The sequence below is a fragment of the Phascolarctos cinereus genome, unplaced genomic scaffold (genome assembly GCF_003287225.1).
Source record: "Phascolarctos cinereus isolate Bilbo 61053 unplaced genomic scaffold, phaCin_HiC Scaffold_3;HRSCAF=262, whole genome shotgun sequence".
Taxonomy (NCBI): Eukaryota; Metazoa; Chordata; class Mammalia; order Diprotodontia; family Phascolarctidae; genus Phascolarctos; species Phascolarctos cinereus.
In genome coordinates this window covers 143,357,236-143,379,152 of record NW_027555736.1, presented here as the reverse complement: position 1 = coordinate 143,379,152, position 21,917 = coordinate 143,357,236, and the positions used below count along the sequence as shown (strand labels likewise).

General features: G+C 39.8%; 1 protein-coding gene across 1 annotated transcript; it reads left to right on the top strand.

Annotated features, from left to right (window-relative positions):
• Positions 1 to 238: 238 nt before the first annotated feature.
• CIAO2A (cytosolic iron-sulfur assembly component 2A) lies at positions 239 to 21,698 on the top strand. Its single transcript, XM_020983842.2, has 5 exons — positions 239 to 535; positions 11,051 to 11,215; positions 19,069 to 19,118; positions 19,820 to 19,865; positions 21,200 to 21,698. Exons 1-5 carry the CDS (start codon positions 412 to 414, stop codon positions 21,295 to 21,297), a joined length of 483 nt encoding a protein of 160 aa, XP_020839501.1. The 5' UTR covers positions 239 to 411; the 3' UTR covers positions 21,298 to 21,698.
• Positions 21,699 to 21,917: the final 219 nt, after the last annotated feature.

Below are 21,917 nucleotides of genomic sequence, written 5' to 3'. Positions count from 1 at the left end.
TGGTAATGGTGCGTAGGCACTCGAGATCGTGGAATTTGAGAGTTGGTGACCGGAGTAGAGAAAAGCTAGGTTCATTTCAGAGTGGAAACTACAAATCCTAGAATACACCGCTTCAGCCTACTTCTCCGGAAGGGCCTTGCGCTTCCCCACACGCCGAGCGCCGGATGTGAACACCCCCCCCTCATTCCCCGGTTCCCCGCTGAAATGAAGCAAAGCATTTTGGGATCTGTAGTCCCCATAGAACTGTTCCCTATGTCCTTAGCGCGCCCGAACCTCCATTCTCCCCTCCCCACGACCCTTAGGATTCCTCGCTTCACCGCCTTGGGACCAGGAAATTGAAATATCTCGTCTGGGGTGGTGGGAAGACGGTGGCTCGGGTGGGACCGACACCAGGGATGGCGGAGCGGGAGGATGGAGCAAGTGTCCGGGCTGCTTTCCTGGGCGCTGAGCAGAGTCCTGTGGCTCTCGGGCCGCTCTGAGCGGGGAGCTGCCCGGCAGCCCCGGATCATGGAAGAGAAAGCGCTAGAGGTTTACGGTAACTCTCCTCCTCTGGGGCTGCTCTTTGCGGGATCTGGCACCTCGGGGCGGGGAGGCTGGGGTCCGGGTCTTCCAGTCCGGAGGTGGGGGATAGGGTCAGATAAATCCATTCCCACTCGCCCTGTCCGTGGCAGTGTATATGTTTAGGGGATAAGGATGTGTCCCCAAGTCGCATCCCCGCCCAGACCCAACCTCAGAACCAGATGCTATTTAATTCTCCATTCCCTTTTCCAGTCTGCAGATATGCGCTCTACTGAAATTGAACTGAGGGTCCCAGCGACATTTTATTGGAAGAATCAACAGCTGAGGGGGTCTCCTTCATCTATGGTGAAGTTGACTACTTGCATTCAGTTAACTCAGACAACATTTAAGCTCCTGCTGTGGGCAATGCACTGTCAGTCAGTCAATAAGCATTTATTAAGGGCATGCTGTGTGCCGTGTATTGTGCTAAGCGACAAGGAAACGAAGAAAAAGTACACTATTCTCTGCCCTCTAAGTGCTCACTTTGTAATAGGGGAGAGTGTGCAGAATAGGGGAAATGTGCAAAACAAGATACACAAACAGGATGAACTGGAGATAACCAGCAGAGGGAAGGCGCTGACATTAAGGGGGTTCAGGAACAGCTTCTCTTGAAAGGCCGGAGGTTTTAGCTGGAACTTGAAGGAAGCCAGGAGGTGAAGATAAGGAGAGAGAGAACTGGAGGCATGAGGAAGAGCCAATGAAAATGCAAGGGCTCTGGGGGTGGAGCATGTTGAGAGACCTCTAGGAGGCCAGTGTCTCTGGATCTGATTATGTGAGGAACTGTAAAGTGTACAAAGCCTGGAAAGGTAGGACTTGGGGACATGTTGTGAGAGGCTTTGAATGCCAAATAGAAGATTTGTTTTTTATCTTAGGGATCAAATGATGATAAGGAACCCTCGGAATTTATTGAATGGAGGGTGGATGTGCTTAGGGATTAGGGATACAAAAACATAAATAATAAACCGTCTTTGCCATGAGCTGGATTCTGCAGGTGAATACAACATATAACTTATAATTATTTGAGCAGGTAACAAACAGCTGGAGGGAAGTAGCCATAGGAAAAGCTAGAAAGTGGCACCTGAGATGAATCTTGAAGGAAGTTAAGGTTTCTAAAGGGTGGCATGAGATAGATTGTCAAATCCTGTGAGCAGAAAGTAGGCCATTTTGGCAGAAACATGGAGAAACATGGAGAGAATAAAGGCATTGGTCCAGAAAGGTAGCTAGGCTTAAATGTCCAAGGAGCTGGTACTTTATGCTGGAAACAATAGCCATTTAAGTTTTTTGGGCAGGAGAGAGACCCAGTCAATTTGGGGTACAGTGAAAAGAGCATTGGGATTGGAGTCATATGACCTGGGTTTAAATCCTGGCTCTGAAACTTAGTAATTGTTCTTTACCTCTTTGGGCCTTTATTTCTTCACCTACAAAATGAAGGGGCTGAACCAAAAAACTTTTGCAGTCCCTTCCAGCTCTTAAGTCAGTGATCTGGCCCAACACCAGTGCTTTCGGAAGCTTATTTTAGCAAGTAAGAGAAAGAAGAGACTGGAAGCAAGGAAGCAGTATGGTACAGTAAGTAGAAAGAGTCTTGGATTTGGAGTTCAAGTGCTAGTCTATTCTTTATTATGAATGACCTTGGACAAGTAAGTCACTTAAGTTCCCTATCCCTTAGTATCTTCATCTTTGAAATGAGAGGAGTGGACTAGATGAGCTTGAAAGACCTTTCTAGCTTTGAGTCAGTGACCTAGGTGAGAGTTGATATGTTGGTGAGAGTTGATATGTTGGAGCCTTTCGGGATATATGAGTGAGTCCAACAGGTTCCTTTCATCTTCAGTGAAAATAATATTGTTCTATCTTAGGTAAAAATTGTGGACTTACAGGAGCTGAAGGCTGGAAAGCACCGCTGGAGGTTGAGGGCAGGAGAGGACTTTCCTTGAGAGTAGGACTTACTTATTTAAACTCCTACTATAGATGATTGTCATTGAGAAATGATCTTAACAGAGTGGTCTAAACAAATTATCCTATTGCTCAACCACCAGGCTGAGGAAGTCAGGGTAGGAAGACAGGTGCTTTCTTAGATCTGGGAAAAATATAATGAAAGGTGACTATAGAATTATAAATTTTAAGCTAGAAGGGACCCGAGAAAGGGTTGGGTTATGGGGGAGTCATCTGATCCAACCCCCTCTGTTTTGTGATTTGGGAATCCCTTGAAGGTAATAGTACTTTTCATTCTAGAATGCTTTTGTAAATCATCTTTGTCACATGAAGTACTCTTTTCTTCCTTAAACTCCTCTAATGCTTATCTAAAGCATTGGGACACATAGTGACTTGTATTTATGCATTTATGTGCTGTTTTCCAAAGTAAATGGTAAGTTTCATGAGAGCAGGGACCGTGTCTAATTCTTCATTGTATTCCCCATAGCACAAAACTCCTGGGCACATAGGAGATACCTGATACACATTAACTGATTGGTTGATAAAATGAGAAAGACTCTTGCTGGGAAAACTAATACTGCGTTCAAGTGGTTTGCCCAAATTCATACAGCTAGATAGTATTGAAACTGAGACTAAAATATATATTACCAATCAGATAAAAATTTAATGTTAAGGAGATTTTCCTATCTCTGTTCCTCATATCCCCTTGCTCCCAAGTTCTCTTCTTTTTGGCCTAGTCCTCTATACATTGCCCCTGCTTCTGTCCTTGGGCCCAAGTAAACAAATCTCTTCCTCTTCCAAGTGACAGAGCTTTGGATACTTGAAGAGTGCTACTATGTTTTTGTTTTCTTAATGCAGCCTGAGACTACATTAGCTTTTTGGGAGGCTACTATAAGACTGGATGGAATTGCAGTCCATTAAAATCCCTAGATGTTTTTCATATAATCCTTTGTCTAGCCATAACTTCCCCTGACTTGTGAAACCGATTTTCCATTCAGCAGACACTTGCTAACCACTTTCTGTAAGCAAGGCACTGCTAGGCATTGGGAATACAAAGACAAAAATGAAAATCCCTGCCCTCAGGGAGGGCGTTCTACTAGAGGGGATGCCACTTATATACAGGAAAGTAAGTAAAAGGAATTTCAAGAGGAAGAGAGAATTAGTACCTGGTAGGATCAGGAAATCGTTCTGTAGGAGATGGCACATTGGAAGGAAAGTAGGGATTCTTCAGTGTGGAAGAGAGGAAGGAAAGCATTCCAAACATAGCTAGAATGTAGCCACAGAACAAACTGGCACTGGGACAGAAGGTGGAATGTCAGATACAGAGAACAAGGAGGAGGTCAGTTTGGAACAAAAAGTTTATGAAGGGAAGTAATAAGAAATAAGTTTGGAAAGGTAGATGGAAGTCATGTTGTAGAGTGCTTTAAATGCCAGGCTGAAGATTTTGTCTTAGAGACAATAGGGAGCCACTGAAGAGATTTGAGTAGGGGAATTACATGGTAAGATCTTTGTTTTATTAACAGCAGTTTGGCAGCCAGGTGGAAGATAAGTTGGAGAGGGGATGGTGACCCAATTATGAGGCATTTGTAATAGTCTAAGGAAGAGATGATAAGGGCCTGAGGCAGAGGAGTGACTATTTGAGTAAAGAGGAGGTGAATTTTAGTGAAGTTGTGGAGATAAAATCAGCTGAACTTGGCAGTTGATCGAATTTAAGATTTGAGAGAGAGGGAAGAGTCAGAATGTTTCCAAGGTACTAAACCTGAATAAAGGGAAAGATGGTACTGCCTTCAACAGGAGAAAGGACATTTGTAGGAGTAGAGGGTTTTGAGGAAAGATGGAATTTTCTTTTGGACATTTTGAATTTGAGATGGATTAGTGATGTGAACTAGATAGATAGATAGTGAGGAGGGTTAGTGATGCAAAACTAGAATTGGGAGAGAGGTTTGGGCTAGATTTATGGATTTTGAAATCACCTTCATGGAGAGGATAATTGAACCCATGTGAGCTGATGAAATCACCAAAAGGAAGGTTGTAGAGAGAGAAAAGAAAAGGGCACGAGGCAGAATGTTGAGAAACACCCACATAGGGATTGGAATATGGATGAAGACTTGGCAAAAGAACCTGAGAAGGAGCATTCAGGCAGGTAAGAGGAGAACCAAGAGATAGCAATATCACAGAAGCCAAGGGAAAAGAGAGCGAATGCAAGAAGAGGCAGTGGTCAGTAGTTCAGAGGGAGGAGAGAGTAGTGATGAAGAGGATTCAGAACAGCCATTGTGCAGAATACGATGGAGGACCATTGAAGAATGAGGCAATAATAATCATCCAGTTGAGATTAGTTTGAAACCTGTCAGTGTCCCAGGCAACTATTTAAGGTGAACTGGTGATCTTTGTTGGCACAGGAGGTTTATACATGGGGAGTTTCCTACAGTAATGAAATCCCAGGTCCAGACAAAACAAAATTGTAGTGAACCCAGATGTGTTGTTGTATAACATTCTCCAGCAGCGTTCAGCAACAAGTGATTAGGAATAGTGAAAGGGGGATGGAATGGGCAGTGGTAAACCAGGGGTGAGTGTTATCGGCAAGGTGAAATTTGTGATTGAGTAAGGAGATCAAGAATAACTAACAGCGTGTGGCTGGTTTGGTCAGTCAAAGGATCAGTGATTGGGAGGGAATCAAGGCTAATGCAGGGTTGTTGGGAAACAATGGTGAGGAGTGGAGAGGGCCTGGAAGTCATGGTGAGGGTGAAGACTAGGTTTAAGAGCAATTGGGCAGAAGGATAGTAGGTCCACAAGCATTTATTGTCTACTGTGGGAGAAGTACGGTGCTAAGTGTTGGGCATACAAAGAAAGGCAAAAACCCCCCGAAACACTCCCTACCGTAAAGGAGCTCATAGTCTAATGAAGGAGAGAGCATACAAACAGCTGTGTTTACAGGGAGTAGTGAGGTGGCTTAGTGGATAGAGCATGCCCTAGAGTCAGCAAGACCTGAGTTCAAGCCTGACCTCAGACACTCACTAGCTGTGTGACCCTGGGCAAGTCACTTAACTTCTATTTGCTTCAGTTTCCCTGTTTGTAAAATAATTGCACCTACCTTCCAGGGTTGGTGTAGAGGATCAAATGAGATAATAACTGTAAAGTGTTTAGCACGGTATTGGGACATAGTAAGTACTATATAAATGTTAGCTATTATTAACTATGTAGGAACAAGATATAGACAGGATAAGTTAGGGATAGTCTCAGGGAAGTCACTGTCTTACAGTAGGTGGGACATTAGTTGAGACTTGAAGGAAATTGGGGAAGCCGGGAGGGAAAAATGAGGAGGGAGAGCATTCCAGGCATGGGGTAGAGCCAGAGGAAATGCCTGGAGTCTGGAGAAGAAATGTCCTATGCCAGGAATAGCCAGGAGGACATTGTCATCGGATCACAGAGTATGTGGAGGGGAGTAAGGGGTAAGACAACTGGAAAGGTAAGAAGAAGCCAGGTTACAATGGGCTTTAAAAGCCAAACAAGGGTTTTTATATTTGACCCTGAAGGTAATCAGGTGCTAACGAGCTTATTGAATGAGGTCAGACCTGTGTTTTAAGATCAGTTTGACAGCTGAGTGGAAGATGGCTTGGCGCATTGAAAGATTTGGGGCAGGAAGACCAACCAGTAGGGTCAATGGCAGTAGATCAGGAGTGAGGTGATGAGGGTCTGCATCAGTGTGGTGACATGTCAGAGGAGAAAAGGGGGGGCATATGTAAAAGATCTACAAGGGTAGAAATGACAGGACTTGGATATGGGGGGTGTGGAGAATAAGGAATTAAGGTTACAAGGTCGTAAGCCTGAGTACTAAGGATATGGTGGTGTCCTTGACAGTAATAGATAAGTTAGAAAGAGGGGAGGGTTTTAGGGGAAAGTTAATGAGCCCAGTTTTGGATGTGCTGAGTTTAAGAATCTAACAGACATTTGGAAATCCCAGTTTATAGGCTAGGAGAGAAAGTAGGGCTGGATAGTAGTAGATCTGAGAATCATTAGCATAATGATCATTGGATCCATGTGAGCTAATGAGATCACCAAGTAAAATAATGTAGGAGAAAAGAAAAGGAGGGTCCAGGACAAAACCTGGGAACAGGGAAGGAGCCAGTATAGACTGAAGGATGAGAAGTTATAACAGGACAGAGGTCTTTCAGAGTTATGGATCAAAGAGCTAGAATAGTTAGTTATAAGTAGTGGTATGACCTTGAATATGACCTTGTCTCTCTGTAGCTGAGGTGTAGAGAAAATCAAAGTCTTGTGATGAACTGGGATGACAAGGTATTTGAGGAGACATCCATGTGTCTATTGTGAGGCATCAGTATGGATGAGCAAGACTGTAAACCAGGTACTGGCTTTTAGCCAAGTATGGGATTTTACATTTATCTCTGTTAAATTTCATGTTACTAGTTTTGGCTGATATTAACCTGTCATGATATTTTTGAATCCTAACTAGTGTATTAGCTAGCCCTTCCAGTTTTATCTCATACTCAAATTGGATAAGTATGTCATCTAATTCTTCGTCTAAGGTAACAGCAATCTATTAATGACTATTCTTTAGATTTACTTTTTCAACTCATTTTAAATGCTCTTAATTCTACTGTCTTCTAACTCACAGCTCTCTAGAGATCTTTTTCACAAAGACAGCATTAGATGCTTGCTAAAATCTAAGTATGCTCTATACTCATAAAACTGGCATTCCTCTGAATTACCAATCTGGTGACTGTCAGAAAAGGAAATGAGGTTGGTTGAAGTTTCCTTTTCTAAATCTCACAAATAATCCTTCTAATAATACATTCTAGAATCTGGCCAGGAAACAAAGTCATGCTTACTGTCCTATGGTTTTGCATATTTCATTCTCTTCCCTTTTTAAAAAATTAGAACAACATTTGCCCTTTTCCAGTCCTTTGACAGTTATGGAGCTCCACCTTCTCTCAGTACCCTGAACTTTCCCATATCTTTTTTTGTTAATCTCCTCCTTAAAATTGTCCCAGAGGCTTTTTTTTTGGGGGGGGTCATCCTTAGCTTTTAAGAAATATTTTATTGATTCTCTTAATGTCACTTCTAAATGACTCCTCCCCACCATTCTCTGTCATTACAGATAATTATATTTAAGGAAAATGAACCAACACATTGACCATGGATGACCATGCTATGCTTCATTCCGTGATTACAGTCTGTAATGAGAGGAGAAAGGTGATAGGACAGTCAGTTCTTTAGAGTTAAGCTGGGTCATTGCACTGATCAGAGTTCTATCTTTCAGTACTATGTTCTTCTGTACTACTGCAGTAATTTTGTAAATTGTTCTTTTAGTTTTGCTTACTTTAATAATTTTTTCTTCATTCAAGGCTTCCCAGGCTTCTCTGAATCCTCCATATTCATTGCTTCTTTTGGTGCAATAATACCTTGATCTTTTAATGTACCACTTTGTGCAGCCATTCTGCAGTTGATAGGTATCCACCTTTTCTCTGTTTTTCTGCTGCCTCAGCTCATTCTGAACTTTAGTCCTCCTGATACTATACTTGCACTGTTTGTGTCACACTGTTGTACTTATCCTCCATTACCTGTCCTTGCTTTTCCTGTTCTATGCTTATTTTTTAAAGACCCAAGTTAGTTGCTGAGTTCCTTATACATTTACATTAGTCTCTTTAGACTTTTCTCCCTTTCTCTCTGCATCTTCAGAATTTCATTCTTGAGGGTTTCCAGTCTTGAAAGATTGATTTCTGTAGAATTTTAGGCTGGTGGTCTTAGCTGTCTTTTCTTCTAAGTCCTTTGAGATCTTCTTTGCCAAAATGTAATGTAGTTGTCATACAATATACCTAGCTTTCCTCTCATCTGGGAGGCTAGGTGGTGTAGTAGATAGAGTGCTGGGCCTGGAGTAAGAAAGACTCCTCTTCATGAGTTCAGATCTGGCCTTACTTGCTGTGTGACCCTGGGCAAATCATTTAACCCTGTTTGCCTCAGTTCCTCATCTATAAGATGAGCTGGAGAAGGAAATGGCAAACCACTCCAGTGTCAAGAAAATTCCAAATGGGGTCATGAAGAGGCAGACATGACTGAAACAATTGAGCAACGATATCATAGGTGGTAATTTCCCCCCACGGTTCCTACTATTTATGCTTCGGTGACCAGTTTCTCCTTATTTCTCAGAATGGATTCCAAAATATTTCCCTTGAAACACTTCCCCTTCTTTCTGAATAGTGAAATTATCATTATGACAAGTAAAGAATGTATAGTAAGGGCTCTAAGACTCTTAAGTTGCAGCACAGAGGCTGACTCACATTGATAAAAGAAGCTTCCTCAGCAGGACTCCCTGAATCAGTGAACTCAGAGGTCCAGTCACTGTCCCTGTCTCTATCCCTATCCTACTTTTGACAGCGAATGAGCTCCGACAGATGTCTGAATAAATGAAGCCCCTATATCACCTATCCATGTTTGATTTGTGATCTGTTTCCTGAATTCCTTCTCTCCTCTCTCTCTGAATCCAAGTGGTATGTTTTCATGATGATGATGCTTTTCTTCTCCCTCCATTGTTCTTAACCCAAATCCTTTCCACCATGTTTCTGGATTTTTTCACGTGAGCATACTTCTTTATGTACAGTTCTTCCCCTCCACCATTTTTTGCATTTTGTTCTTTTGAATAAAATAGACTGTTCCATAGCCATATTCTGCCAAGTCTCAAAAAGGTAAAATTTGCCTTCTTGCATTAGGAACCTTATTTCACCTTGTAGCCCATAAACTTTGGTGCATTTGTATAGAGGCATATGAAGCCATCCTCAACAGTCCCCACTCTTTCAAATCTTTCATCTTCCTATCTCCTGGTTCTTTCCCTACTGCTTTCACACATAGCAATAATCACTCATCTCCTTAAAAATCTTTACCAGACTCTACCATCCTCTCAAGCTGTTTTCCAGTCTCTTTTTCCCTTTCTCTGTCAAATTCTATGAAAAAATTGTTAATGCTTTCTACCTATTGCCTCTAAGATAAAATATAAATTCCTCTGTTTATTTTTTAAAACTCTACATAACTTGGCCCAAACCTACCTTTCTAGCCTCATTAGACCTTACTCTCCCTCCCATTCTCTGTAATCTGCCCGTGCTGGCCTTCCCACTCTCCTTCATATATAATACTCTCTCACATGCCTTTGCACTGGCTATCCCCCATGTCTATGATGTACTCCCTCCTTACCTCTCTCTCATGGAGTTCTGCCTCTTCTTTTAAGCATCATTTTCTGTATAAAACCTTTCTTGATTCACTCCAGCTGCTGGTGCCTTTCTACTCAAACTACCTTGTACTTAACTATTTTGTTTACATTTATATTTATTCACTTTATATTTATGTACGTATTTGTTGTCTCCTCTATTAAGCTTCTTGCAAGTACAGATTGTTTCATTCTAGATACTTGGATCCCTAGCACTTAATGTAATAGCTGGCACATAGTAGATACTTAATAAATATTTTTGATTAGTTGGTTTGTTGGCATTGGCAGGAAAAAACAAGCACCATGTAACACTTTTTTTGTAGGACAAGGCAAAATTACCTTTACCTGTTGTGGTTCCTGGAACCAAAATCCTTAGTCATCTTTACAAAGAAGAGAACTTCTCATTAGTAGCTCTCAAGGCAAAGTGTCTTGACACACTTGTTTATTACACTGGGGGCTTCATTTCTTGATTATGTAGCTAGTAACAGTGTTCTGTGTAGTAAAAACCCTGGTTCAGTAGCAAAACACTGGATTTGGAGACAGAGGTCCTGCATTTGAGTTCTAGCTTGGCCACTTACTGTTTTTGTGACCGAGGGGAAGCTGCTTTTCTCTGAGCTTTAATTTCTTCATTTGTAAAACGAAGATATTGAATTAGATGACCTTTGAGAGGTCCCCTCCAGCTCTAATCTGTGATCCTATGGATTCCAAATCTGAATATCAAATCTTAATTTTTCATCAGCTAAAAGTGATCTTTCCTTTAAATTTGAACTATCTGGCCATTCTTAGCATTGCATATTTCCTTTTGGGCAGCAAGGTTGCACAGTGGATAGAGCGGTGGGCCTGAAGTCAAGATGATTCATCTTCATGAGTTCAAATCTGGCCTTATTGTCACCCTGGGCAAGTCACTTCACCCTGTTTGCCTCAGTTTCTTCATCTGTAAAATGAGCTGGAGAAATAAATGGCAAAGCACTGCAGTATCTTTGCCAAGAAAACCCCAAATAGGGTCATGAAGAGTCTGAAACGACTGGAACTCAGCAACAATACTTCCTCTTACCAGTGTATCTTTTTCATTTTCAACCTAAAGATGAAAGACCTTCTGAAATTTAAGATCCCCAAAACTGGCCGTGATTTAATAGCCCAAGAAAACAATGTTACTTAAAAAAAGCTAGCAAAAAACATTCTTTTAAAAAGAAATTAGCAATGAAAGTGTGTGTCAGAAACCTGGTTAGTTATTACATTGGTTGCTTAAGAGAGCAGGGAAGAAAACAGTACAGGGACTAAAAAACTGTTACTTGTTTAGAGTATTTCTGTCAGTATGTGACACACTTTCTGTGATACATTTTTCAGATTTAATTCGAACCATCCGGGACCCAGAGAAGCCTAATACTTTAGAAGAACTGGAAGTGGTAACAGAAAGTTGTGTGGAAGTTAAGGAGATACATGAAGAAGATTATCTGGTTATTATCAGGTTCACACCCACAGTACCTCATTGCTCTCTGGCCACTCTTATTGGTAAGCTTACAGTCCTTCACAGTCCTTTAAACTTTAACTGAGTTAAACAGGCACCAGAACAGCCTTGCCAATACTCCCCCTGCCTCTGGGCTCAGGAAACTCAGTGACACATAAATGGAGATGGCTCTGCCACCCTGCCACCCTTCTGAATATTGGAGTGGAGACATAAGGGTCTTTTTCTCTTATAGAGCCCACTACTGTTGCTACCACTGTCCCTCTCTTGTCCTCTCTCACTGTGGCTTATATATGTTTACATCTTATCAGCAAACAGTTACATTTCACAGAGCATTTGTGGACAGAAATGAGTGGGCGAATCGTGTTATTGTGGTATGTTTTCCACTTGCAAGACTGTATTTCATTGTTTAAGATTAGCTATTAATGAGATTGTGTAGCAAGTTTTATGAAAATATACCGTCTCTTCTGAGCTGTTTACTCTGTGCAGAATGCATGTTCAGTAATGTTCAAATGGTCATCTTTTTGTTCATTACGACAAAATTGTCATTCATAATTGTAATTTTGCAAATTTAGCTTCCAGAAGGAATTCATCTATTTTTCAAAAATAACTGCCCCTATAAGTTAGGTATCCTGCTAACTGGTTGCCAAGTGATATGATCTAAACTATAAGGAATGTACTCTTCCCAAAACTCAGGTGGTAGCTGTCTGCTTGAGCTGCCACAGATTTTATAATCATGGATTTCTATGTTTTGTATTAAAAATAAATCTCTTGATTAATACAACTAAACTTAAATAAATATCATAGTACATATTTTTCAAACAAACTTTTAAAGCAACCACACTCCAAGATCCAATTAGGAATTTTCTCCACTGTCTATTTAGTGGTTATTCTTAGTTATTTTCTTCTTTTATACCTGTTCCAAATTAATAAAAGCAGTTTTAGGCTCCTTTTAATCACCAAACTTACTCTGAATCTATTTTGGCTCTGTTGATTGGCCCTTGTCCTTTGCCTTATGCTAAGGATACTTGATTTAAGGTATCATCTTTGTCACAGCATTGAAAGATCTTAGTGTAATGTCAAGAGCACTGTATTTGGGGCAGCTAGGTGGCGCAGTGGATAGAGCACCGGCCCTGAAATCAGGAGGACCTGAGTTCAAATCTGGACTCAGACCAAACACTTGACATTTACTACCTGTGTGACCCTGGGCAAGTCACTTAACTCCAATTGCGTAAAAATAAAAAAAAAAGTAATAATAATAAATTTAAAAAGCACTGAATTTGAAGTCACAAGACCTGGGTTTGAAATCATCTCTATACTACTTATTAACTGTTTGGGCTAGATGATTTCTGACATCCTTTGTGGTTCTAAATCTGTGATCCCATGACCGTAGATTTTGAAAGAGTGGATTTCAGAAAGGGCATAGGAAATATAGGCAGGATTCCCATGAAATAAATTCTACAGAGGAAGTGAGCCCAGGTGAGATAGAAAGCTCTTAAGGATGAAATTCTGAAGACACAAGGGGAGGCAATTTCATTGTGAAAGAAGGAAAAAAAAGTTTAAAGATGCTCTTAGATATGCACAGGGAGCCCACTGACCAAATTATATTTTTAAGATGTACAGAAGATGCAGGATGAATATAAGTAAACATGGCACAGTCCTGCAAAAATAGACTTGGGACTACTAAAGCACAGAATGAGTTGAGAGGATGTCAAGAAAATATGAGGACAACAAAAAAGTATTTTTTTAAAAGCTATTTGGAGAGAAAGAGGAGAATCAAAGCAGAGGAAGGACTTCTGCTTAGAGAGTAGATGGGCTAATGAAAACCCTTAGCAGAGAGCTGACTAAGCTGGTCATTTCTTATTTCTGTTCTGATTTTTCTGCTAAAGAGAATGGTCCATGACTTGAAATAATAGAACAGAGATAGTTAATAGGGAGTTAACACCCAAAATAATTAAGGAAATAGTAATAGAGCATGTAATTGCCTTTGATAAATTCAAGTTACCTGTCCCTGAAAGGACCAGTGGGGTATAATAGCTAAATCACTGATAGTGATTTTTGGAAGGTCATGGAAAATGGGAGAGATATCACAAGATTGGAGAAGAGCAAATAGCTTAAGTTTCTTTTTTAAAATATATTTTTATTTCATTAAATATTTTCCAAGTACATATAAAAATTTTGACATTTCATTTAAAAAAAATAGTTCCATATTGTTTCCCTTCTCATCCCTTGAAAAGACAAGCAGTATGATATTGATTATACATGTGAAATCATGCATAACATATTTCCATATTAGCCTTGTTGCAAAGGAACGCACAAAAAAAATCCCAAGAAAAATAAAGTTAAAAAAAAAAGTATGCTTCAATCTGTACTCAGAGTTCATTAGTTCTCTCTCCAGAGGTGGATAGCATTTAATGTCCTGATTTTCAAAAAAAAGGAAAGAGAACAGAATCCACAAGATATAGGCCAGTGAGCTGGACTTCAATTCCTAGGAAAATTCTAGCATGAATCATTAAAGGGATGGTTAATGAATATCAAGAAAAAGAAATTATGTTTATAACGACTTCATCAAGAATAGGTTATGAGAGACTAATGTTATTTCCTTTTTTGATACGGTTACTGAGCTTATAGGTGAGGGTATTGCTGGAGAAATAGTTTACAAAGCTTCTCATAATAGATCTCATGCTATTCTAGTGGAAAAGATGGAGAGATGTGGAGGTGATCATACGGTGAGTCGGATTCAGAACAGGTTGAATGGCTGAATTCAGAGCAGTTCTCGGTAGTTCAGTGTCAGCCAGGCAGGAGTCTTTGAGTAGACTCTTCCAGATATTCGTGCTTGGCCCTGTGCTGTTTAACATTTTTTGTCAGTCTTGGATAATGCTCATTAGCTATGCAGATAACACAAAGCTAGGAGGGGTGGCCAACACTCTGAATGACAAAATCAGTGTCTTAAAAAATCCTGATGGACTAGAAAATCTAGTCTGAAATCCAGACTGAAACTAATCCTGTGAAGTTCAATAGAGAGAAATGTTAAGCCTTACTTTTGGGTTCCTAGCTAAACTTCACAAGTAGAGGATGTGGACAGTATGTTTTAATGGCAGCTCTTCTGCAAAGGATCTGAGTTGGGGGAGGTTAGTGGATCACAAGCTCAGCCTGAGCCAGCAGTGTGTAATGTGGCAGCTAGGAAGGGTAATGATGACCGTTGATTTCAGTATGTGAATGTAATGGGATGTTACCGGTCCCTAAGAAATGATGAATAGGAAGAATGGAGAATCATGGGAAGACTTCTGTGGACTGAGGCAGAGTAAAGTAAGCAGAACCAACTGAGCTATTTTTTTCCTCTTTTTTTTGTCTTTATTATAAGGAAGGAGATGGGAAGAGTATATTGGAAAATAGAGGTGATGTTCAAACTAAAGATAGCAAGAATAAACTTGCTCCCTTTCAAAACAAAACAAAAACTAATTTGGTCTTGGGCAGCATTAAGAGAGGCATGGGTTGCAGGAGTAAGGAGGAACTAGTCCCTTCAATGGTTTGCTTCTTTCTAAGGTAATTCCTCCATAATGAAAACATTTTTTATTTTACTTATGTCTTTGCTTACATCTCTCTTGCATTCTTTTTCTCTCTTCCAGAAATGTTAGGAGCCTTTTTCTTACCAAGGCTAGGAGATGCTTCTAGGCTTATGCTTTTTTCTTTCTCAGCTTTTTAAAATGATCTCCTGACTTCAGGGATTTATAATTTCCATTGGTGTAAATGTTTCCTCCATCTACACAAATTACAGTCTCTCCTCACCTTAATAGATTTTTTGGAAGTTTCTGTGACTAAAAAAAAAAAAATCACCTAGTGGCCTCCCTTTCTGGTAATGACCCTCTTCCTCCATTAGCAAGGCCAGTCATTGGACAGCAGCCTTACAGGGCATCTCCAGGGCCTTTCAGGCTTGGTGGAACTTGTCAGAGCTTGTGCTCCTGGACTCAAGGGTCAGCTTCTTGCCTTGTCCCTCCCTCTGGTTTATATCTTAACTCAACATACAATGTGGGTGTTTACTTATCAACCCTGACTTGCTGGTATCCCTTAGTGATAGTCCTTAGCACCTGTCATGTTTATAAACTGTCACCGAAACTTTAAAGAAAGCTATTGCTTAATTACTATTAAACACTTTAAATAGAACTTGAACAGAAAATTAAATAGATTTAATTACGCTGGTTTTATAATTAGCTGTTCTTAGCTGTTCAAAATCAAGAGCCCTCTAAAGCACCCTTGCTTATTATTCCATAGGATGTTATTCTATAGTTTAAAAAAAAAGTTCTTTTTATTCTGAACTTAACAAATAGCAACTAAAATGAGCATTTACGTATGCATAGTGGAACTGAGAGTGTGGGTAATACATGAATTTGCTTGTCTCTTATGTACTACTTGCTTTTTAAAAAATTATATAATAAATCCTATGTGTTATTTAAAATGCTATCCTGTTTGTCTGTGGTTCTTTTGGGCTTTCCTTCTGTTCTCTTCTAAGCATTAAAAAATATCTTTCCGTGGGGACAGGTAGGTGGCAAAGTGGATAGAGCACTGGCCCTGGAGTCAGGAGGACCTCAGTTCAAATCCAGCCACAGTCATGTAACACTCACTAGCTGTGTGACTCTAGGCAATTCACTTAACCCCAGTTGCCTCACTAAAAGGAAAAAAAAAAGGAAAAAACATCTTTCCATAATCCTCTTTTTTTCTTTTTCTTTCTGCTTTTGACAACTCCATCCCTAGCTCCCCTCTCTCTTTTTCGTTGCCCTTCTCTACCCCCTACCCTGACTTTGAGAAAAAAGAAAGATAAAACCTTTGTAAAAAATATGCATGGATAAGCAAAACAAATTCTCACATCGATTGTATTCAAAAATGTTTGTCTTTCTGCAACTTGAGTCCATCACCTCTAGTTTCATTAGAAAGGTTTGTAGAATGAGAAGCAAAAAGGAAAGAAAGAGAAATTTTGAGCTATGTGTTATCTAGCTGCTTACCAGTGTTTTCATTGTTATCTAATAGTATCTCTGGTGTTATGTAAGCACTTCAATTTTTAAGAAGGGAAGCAATGAGAGGAAAAAAAAATATAGCATTTAAGTGAGTAGATACTGGTGGAATAGCTAAGACTGCCAGAGGAAATCTCTAGTATTGGGAGGGAGGGGTGTCAAGAGAGTGACTATTAAATAAATTCTTAACCCTGTGTTAGCTAAGAGATGGGTTAGATCTGGCAGGGAAGTGATATAATCAGAACAGTACTGGGTTTAGACACTGAAGACCTCAGTTGGAATACCAGTTCTGCTACTTGCTAATCATTTGACCTTAGGCAACTTTCTTCCCTTTTCTGGGCTTCACTTTTCTCTCTGTAAAATTGAGAGGGGAAGAGGGAGTGTGAACCAGATGTCCCTTCCAGCTCCAAATGTTCCTTTGTTCCTAAATCATCTGTCCTTTCTGGGTCTCAGTTTTCCCTTCTGTAAAATGGAGTTAAACCAGGTGATCTAAGAAGACCCTTTCAGCACTAAATGTTATGTTTTGAGTAACCTCTGTTGTCAGTCTTCAGTTTGGAAAAGCTGTAGGCTGAGATATATTCTCCTCTGTTGGGGTGTGAGCAGTAACTCCCTGATTTACCCAGTTGTGTGAGTACATATCAGGATGTTGAAAAGTGGTAAGTCTGAATTGTATGGATGGCTAGATTATCACATACATTGACCCAAATGAGTGATCTCTGGTGTAGTTCTGCAGGCCACATTGCAGTTTGGAGATAGTTGAGTGGGTCACAAGTACCTTTGGGTCCAGTTTTGGTAAGACCACATAGTCTGTAGAAGCACTTTCCAAGTTAATATTTTATTCTTGTTCCCCTTACAGTTGTAATTTCACTCTTCCTTCTCATCATCATTTATATCCAAAATATGCAGCAGACAAGGGAAGTGAGACTGAGGAAGAGGAAGGGAGAAAGGGAGTAGTGAGAGCCATCAGAAACCTTTCTCTAGGCCACTAAACCACAGGTTGGATAAAATCCCATCTAAACCAGCCATCTGGAAGGAGGTGATATTTCAGATTCTGACACTTCTTGGCACTTTCAACACACCTTTAATCACTGACTATTTTTGTAAAGTCCTTGAATTTTACTTCAAGGGTCTTAGTGTGGGGTAATATGGTTATTGTTGAAATATGATGCTGTGAATATTATCTTAAAATGGCTAGCGTGCTAGATTGGCTCTTGGTACTTGGAAGTAGACGTTATCGCCCACTTGTAGTCACTGGAGTGAGTAATTCTGGAGAGGGAGCTGTCCAGGGAGGCATTCACCATAGTTGAACTGATTTGAAATGACCAAACAAAGGTAGGGACAGATTCATTTGGGTTGGAAGATAACTTCATCACATTCTGAACAAGAAATACTGCAGTTGAAATCAGGTGCTGTTTGTGATTAGAATATATCGTCTGAGGATAACTAATTTGGGAAAGGGCACATAGGAGAAAGAACAGCTTTTATAGATCTTCTTTAAGACTAATCATGTACATCGCTTTTCAAGTCATATTTTCCTGCTGAGTTGGTCTGTGCTCCTTGACTTCTCGTTTTCCCATTTCTTTTTAAATGATTCTGGGAGTGTAGCTAATGATACTTAGACCAAACACACATTGATTTCACGATACTATAAAGGGAATACGCCTAGAATGAGGACAAAGTGGAGTTGTCCTGGTAATTTCTTGCTTGTTTGAACCCTGAAAGTTTTCCTATCAGGTTAACAATACCCTGACACTACCACCTATTGAATACAAGGGTGTATGAATTTCTCTGAGAAACAAGGCTGGGAAAGTAGAATTGGTGTTATATCACTGTTGATCCTTTGTTGGATTGAAGATTTTGTGGGGATTCTATTCAGTGGTGTAGCTTACCTCTCTTTTATACCTTCTCATCCTGTGTGATTCTTATTTATGGATTTAAAAAAAGAATTCCTTCATAAAGGACCTTCCCAATGCACTGGAGGCTTTTGTTTTCTGGCTCCTTTAGCATGTTATGAATACTGTGGGCTGCCCACCTCTAATCCACACTTTCATTTTCACTAAGTGCCTCCCCACTTCCTTTTCTAGTCCCGGTCTCTTGATATCTTTGACGTCACTTCTCATTTACAAGTCATCTTTGCTAGTATATTAAGTTCACATTTATACAACTCCTTAAGGTGCTTTATCTCATTGTATTATCTCATTTGATGTTTACAGCAACCCTATGAGATAGGGGCTATTATTACCTTATTTTACAGATGAGGAAACTGAGGTTGACAGAGTTTAAGTGATTTGCCCAGGGTCACACAGCTAGTTTCCTGACTAGAAGTTCAGCAGTCTGTCTACTGAGTCTTTCAGATACCTATAATGTGTAGCCTTTTTACCCACAGTCTGCATACATGTCACTGTCACCTACTTTAAATTTCTGCAACCTGAAAATCTCTGTTCATGGTTTGAGCAGTTTAGTAAAAGTTGTTTGATCGAGTGACCTTATATGGTTAGAAAATGTAAGGCCAGATTTATTAGATAAATCTTGAGTACTATTTTACTTTTAAACATTTGCCTTAAGGACATCCAATAGAGAAGGCATTAATTCTGAATTTGTCCTCTGTAGTGATAGAGAACACCAGATTTGACAGATTTCTTGAGATTTTCTGTAGCACATGGAAACTGTACTTGTTTGTCTCAAACTTATGTGGTCCTTAATTTGTTAAGCAGTTTGGGATTAATCACTACCAGTGGTTTGCACACAGCATGCCTCCTTTCATTCCTCCAGGGGACAGCCACTGTCACATAAGAATGGTGGGACATATGACAATAACTGCTGTCACAGAGTCACCACTGGCTGCTTTGTTCAAAGCTTATCAATATCATTCCTTTCTCTATTTTTTGCAGGGCTTTGCTTACGAGTAAAACTTCAGAGGTGTTTACCTTTCAAACATAAGGTAAGGAAGAACATTTTTGACCAACCATTCTAAATGGCATTCATGTTGCCAGGCCTTGTTTACTTCTCCACCACTGATGATAGGTAGCTTGGTTTGCCCAGTCATGTGGGTGACCTGTGAGTCAGAGGAGTTTGCACTTTTATCAATCATTTAGTGAAGGCATGACATCTGTTGCACCATGCTCACAGATGAGATAAGGCAAGTGTTGCATCAGTAAAGGCATTTAGGTGCTTGTAACCCCTATGGAAGGAAGAGCTTGAACTAGAGATTTGTTCCCTGTGGCCCTTTCCAACACTAATATTCTTTGGTGCTGTGGTTCTGTCTCAGGCCAAAAGCATGTATACATATAGTCATTCTCGGTGTTCAGCAAGAAGTAAATAATAGATACTCAGGTTTTCTGCATGTTAGAAATTCCTTTTGTTTATCATGTGCAGTCTGCCTTGTTATTTGCCAAAGAATTTGTGTTAATTTAATAAATCATTCTTGATGGCTGTTTGAAAAGCTGGCTGTTTTTTTTAAAATCAGTAATGTCCAGAAAAGAATTGTGGTACTGAGGGTTCAAGTTTAACCCAAAGCTGCACAATTCTTTATTTGTATAACTAGAACTCAGATCCCCAGATTCTTAGCCTGTCACTTGCTCTACCTAACCATGTTGTCTCTAAATGCTTTAATGTTTGTGTTTAATTTTTTTTTATCTCTAGTTGGAAATCTACATTTCTGAAGGAACCCATTCCACGGAAGAAGATAGTAAGTGGTTCTGAAACATTATAAAAATGGACATTTTTAGTCTTTTGTATTGAATATTGAATCATATAATTAGCCAGCATATATTTACTAGATAGTCATGTGCATGAAATAATGAGGCATACATTAGGTACTCTCTCACTGGTGGAGAAACCCAAGGCATTTTGAAGTTGGGATTTTATCCACGGTGATTTAGAGAGTGACCAAGCCTAGTCCGAGATTGAATTGAATTTTGAGTAATTCTGTGGTGGATAGGAGCCATGTGACATTAATGGAGAGAGAGCTGAACTTGGGATCCAGGGTCCTGGGATTAATAAGTGGGGTCTGTCATGCACTGTGAGACCCTGGGAAAATCACTTAGTATCTCTGAGTCTCAGTTTTCTCACAGGGTTGTTGTGAGACTTAAATTCAGTAATAACATATGTGAAAGGACTTTGTAAACTGTGAAGCGCTGATGCCGGCGTGAGGTGGTTCCTTCCCTTTTATTAGAAAAATGAGGAGGCCTTGTTAGAGCTCAGGTGATCCTGAGTCCATTCAGGCTGGTTTAAAAAAATTTTTTTTTTTTAATAATTGAGCAGTCTGATAACAGTACTGTAGTGATGTGCATCCATGTGACCCAGGCCTAGAATACAATGGAATGTGCCTTTTTTAAACAACATGTTTGGGGTAGTAAGAATAATAATCTGCATTAATATAATTTTAAGGTTTGCAAATGAATTTCTTTACAATAGCCTTATTAAATAAATAAGGCAAGTTGTATCTCCATTTTGCAGGAGGGGAAGCTAGGTTTCAAAAGGTTAAGCAATTTTTTGATGGTCCACACAGCCACTGAGTGTTGAAGCCAGTATTTGAACCCAGGTCTGCTGTCCATCGTTCTTTCCGCTTAGTCCTGCTTTTGGGGCTGTAGTGTGCACATTTAGCTGGATGGGGTTACACTTCATTTTCCAAAAGATTCACTTTTACCACAAATCCATGAAATCCAATCAGTGATAGGAAAACGATTAATTAAACTCCTGAACCAGTGAAATCATGGGTGTTTTGGAATAGCCACAGGACCTAGTTTAGTACCCAGCACATAGTAGGTGCTTTATAAATGCTTACGGATTGATTGGTTGTCTAAAGCAAAACAATAAAGAAAGAAAAGGAGTAATTCAACCTTAACTAGCCCACCAAGAAGGCTGTCTGTAGCAATTACATGATGTGGTAAAGTTACTGAAGTCAGGGTTTGTTATAAATGCCCAGATAGGTAAGTACTCTGATTTCCTGGGTGTAAACCATGTTGATTGCCTCAACTTGTTGCGTTATTATCTGTTAACTTTATTCTTTGTATTTTGCAGTAAATAAACAAATCAATGACAAGGAGAGAGTAGCAGCTGCCATGGAGAACCCCAACTTACGGGAAATTGTCGAACAGTGCGTCATTGAGCCTGATTAGCAGCTTTAGCCACCAAATTGTAATCATTTGATGCATTTGTTTAACTCTTTGTTAAATAGAATGCCCTTTTGTTTATTACTTGGACAATTTGTACCTCCAATCACCTTTTAAAAGACCATTTCCCAAGCAAGACTTAATTATAAGGTAGTACCTATTGTGTTAATGTATGTAACATTCTCAGGTTTTATCACAGTTGGTGATCGTACAGAAGAATATTTTCTAGTTACCGTGGATAAGACCGGTGACTACTTTTCAGATGCCCATTCTGACACCAGAATTCTGTCCTTTGGCAGATCAACTATCCCTACTGTACACAGACAAATCAGGCTTCAATCATTACTCTGTAAAAATAGAAATAAAACGCAGATGATTCTTATAATAAAACTGCCCTGTCATTTCAATGTTTATTGAATTTCTGAATGATAATCTGAATGTCAACTCTCAGAAGTTATTTCTAAAATGTTAGTTCTGCTGATTTGTTTACTTATGATCCAAGAAGTTGGTGTTAACCCAGGAGCCAATTCCTAAAAGTAGAAGCAATGAATGTAGCTAAAAACAAGCAAGTGGGGGCAGCTAGGTTTCACAGTGGATAGAGCACTGGCCCTGGAGTCAGGAGGACC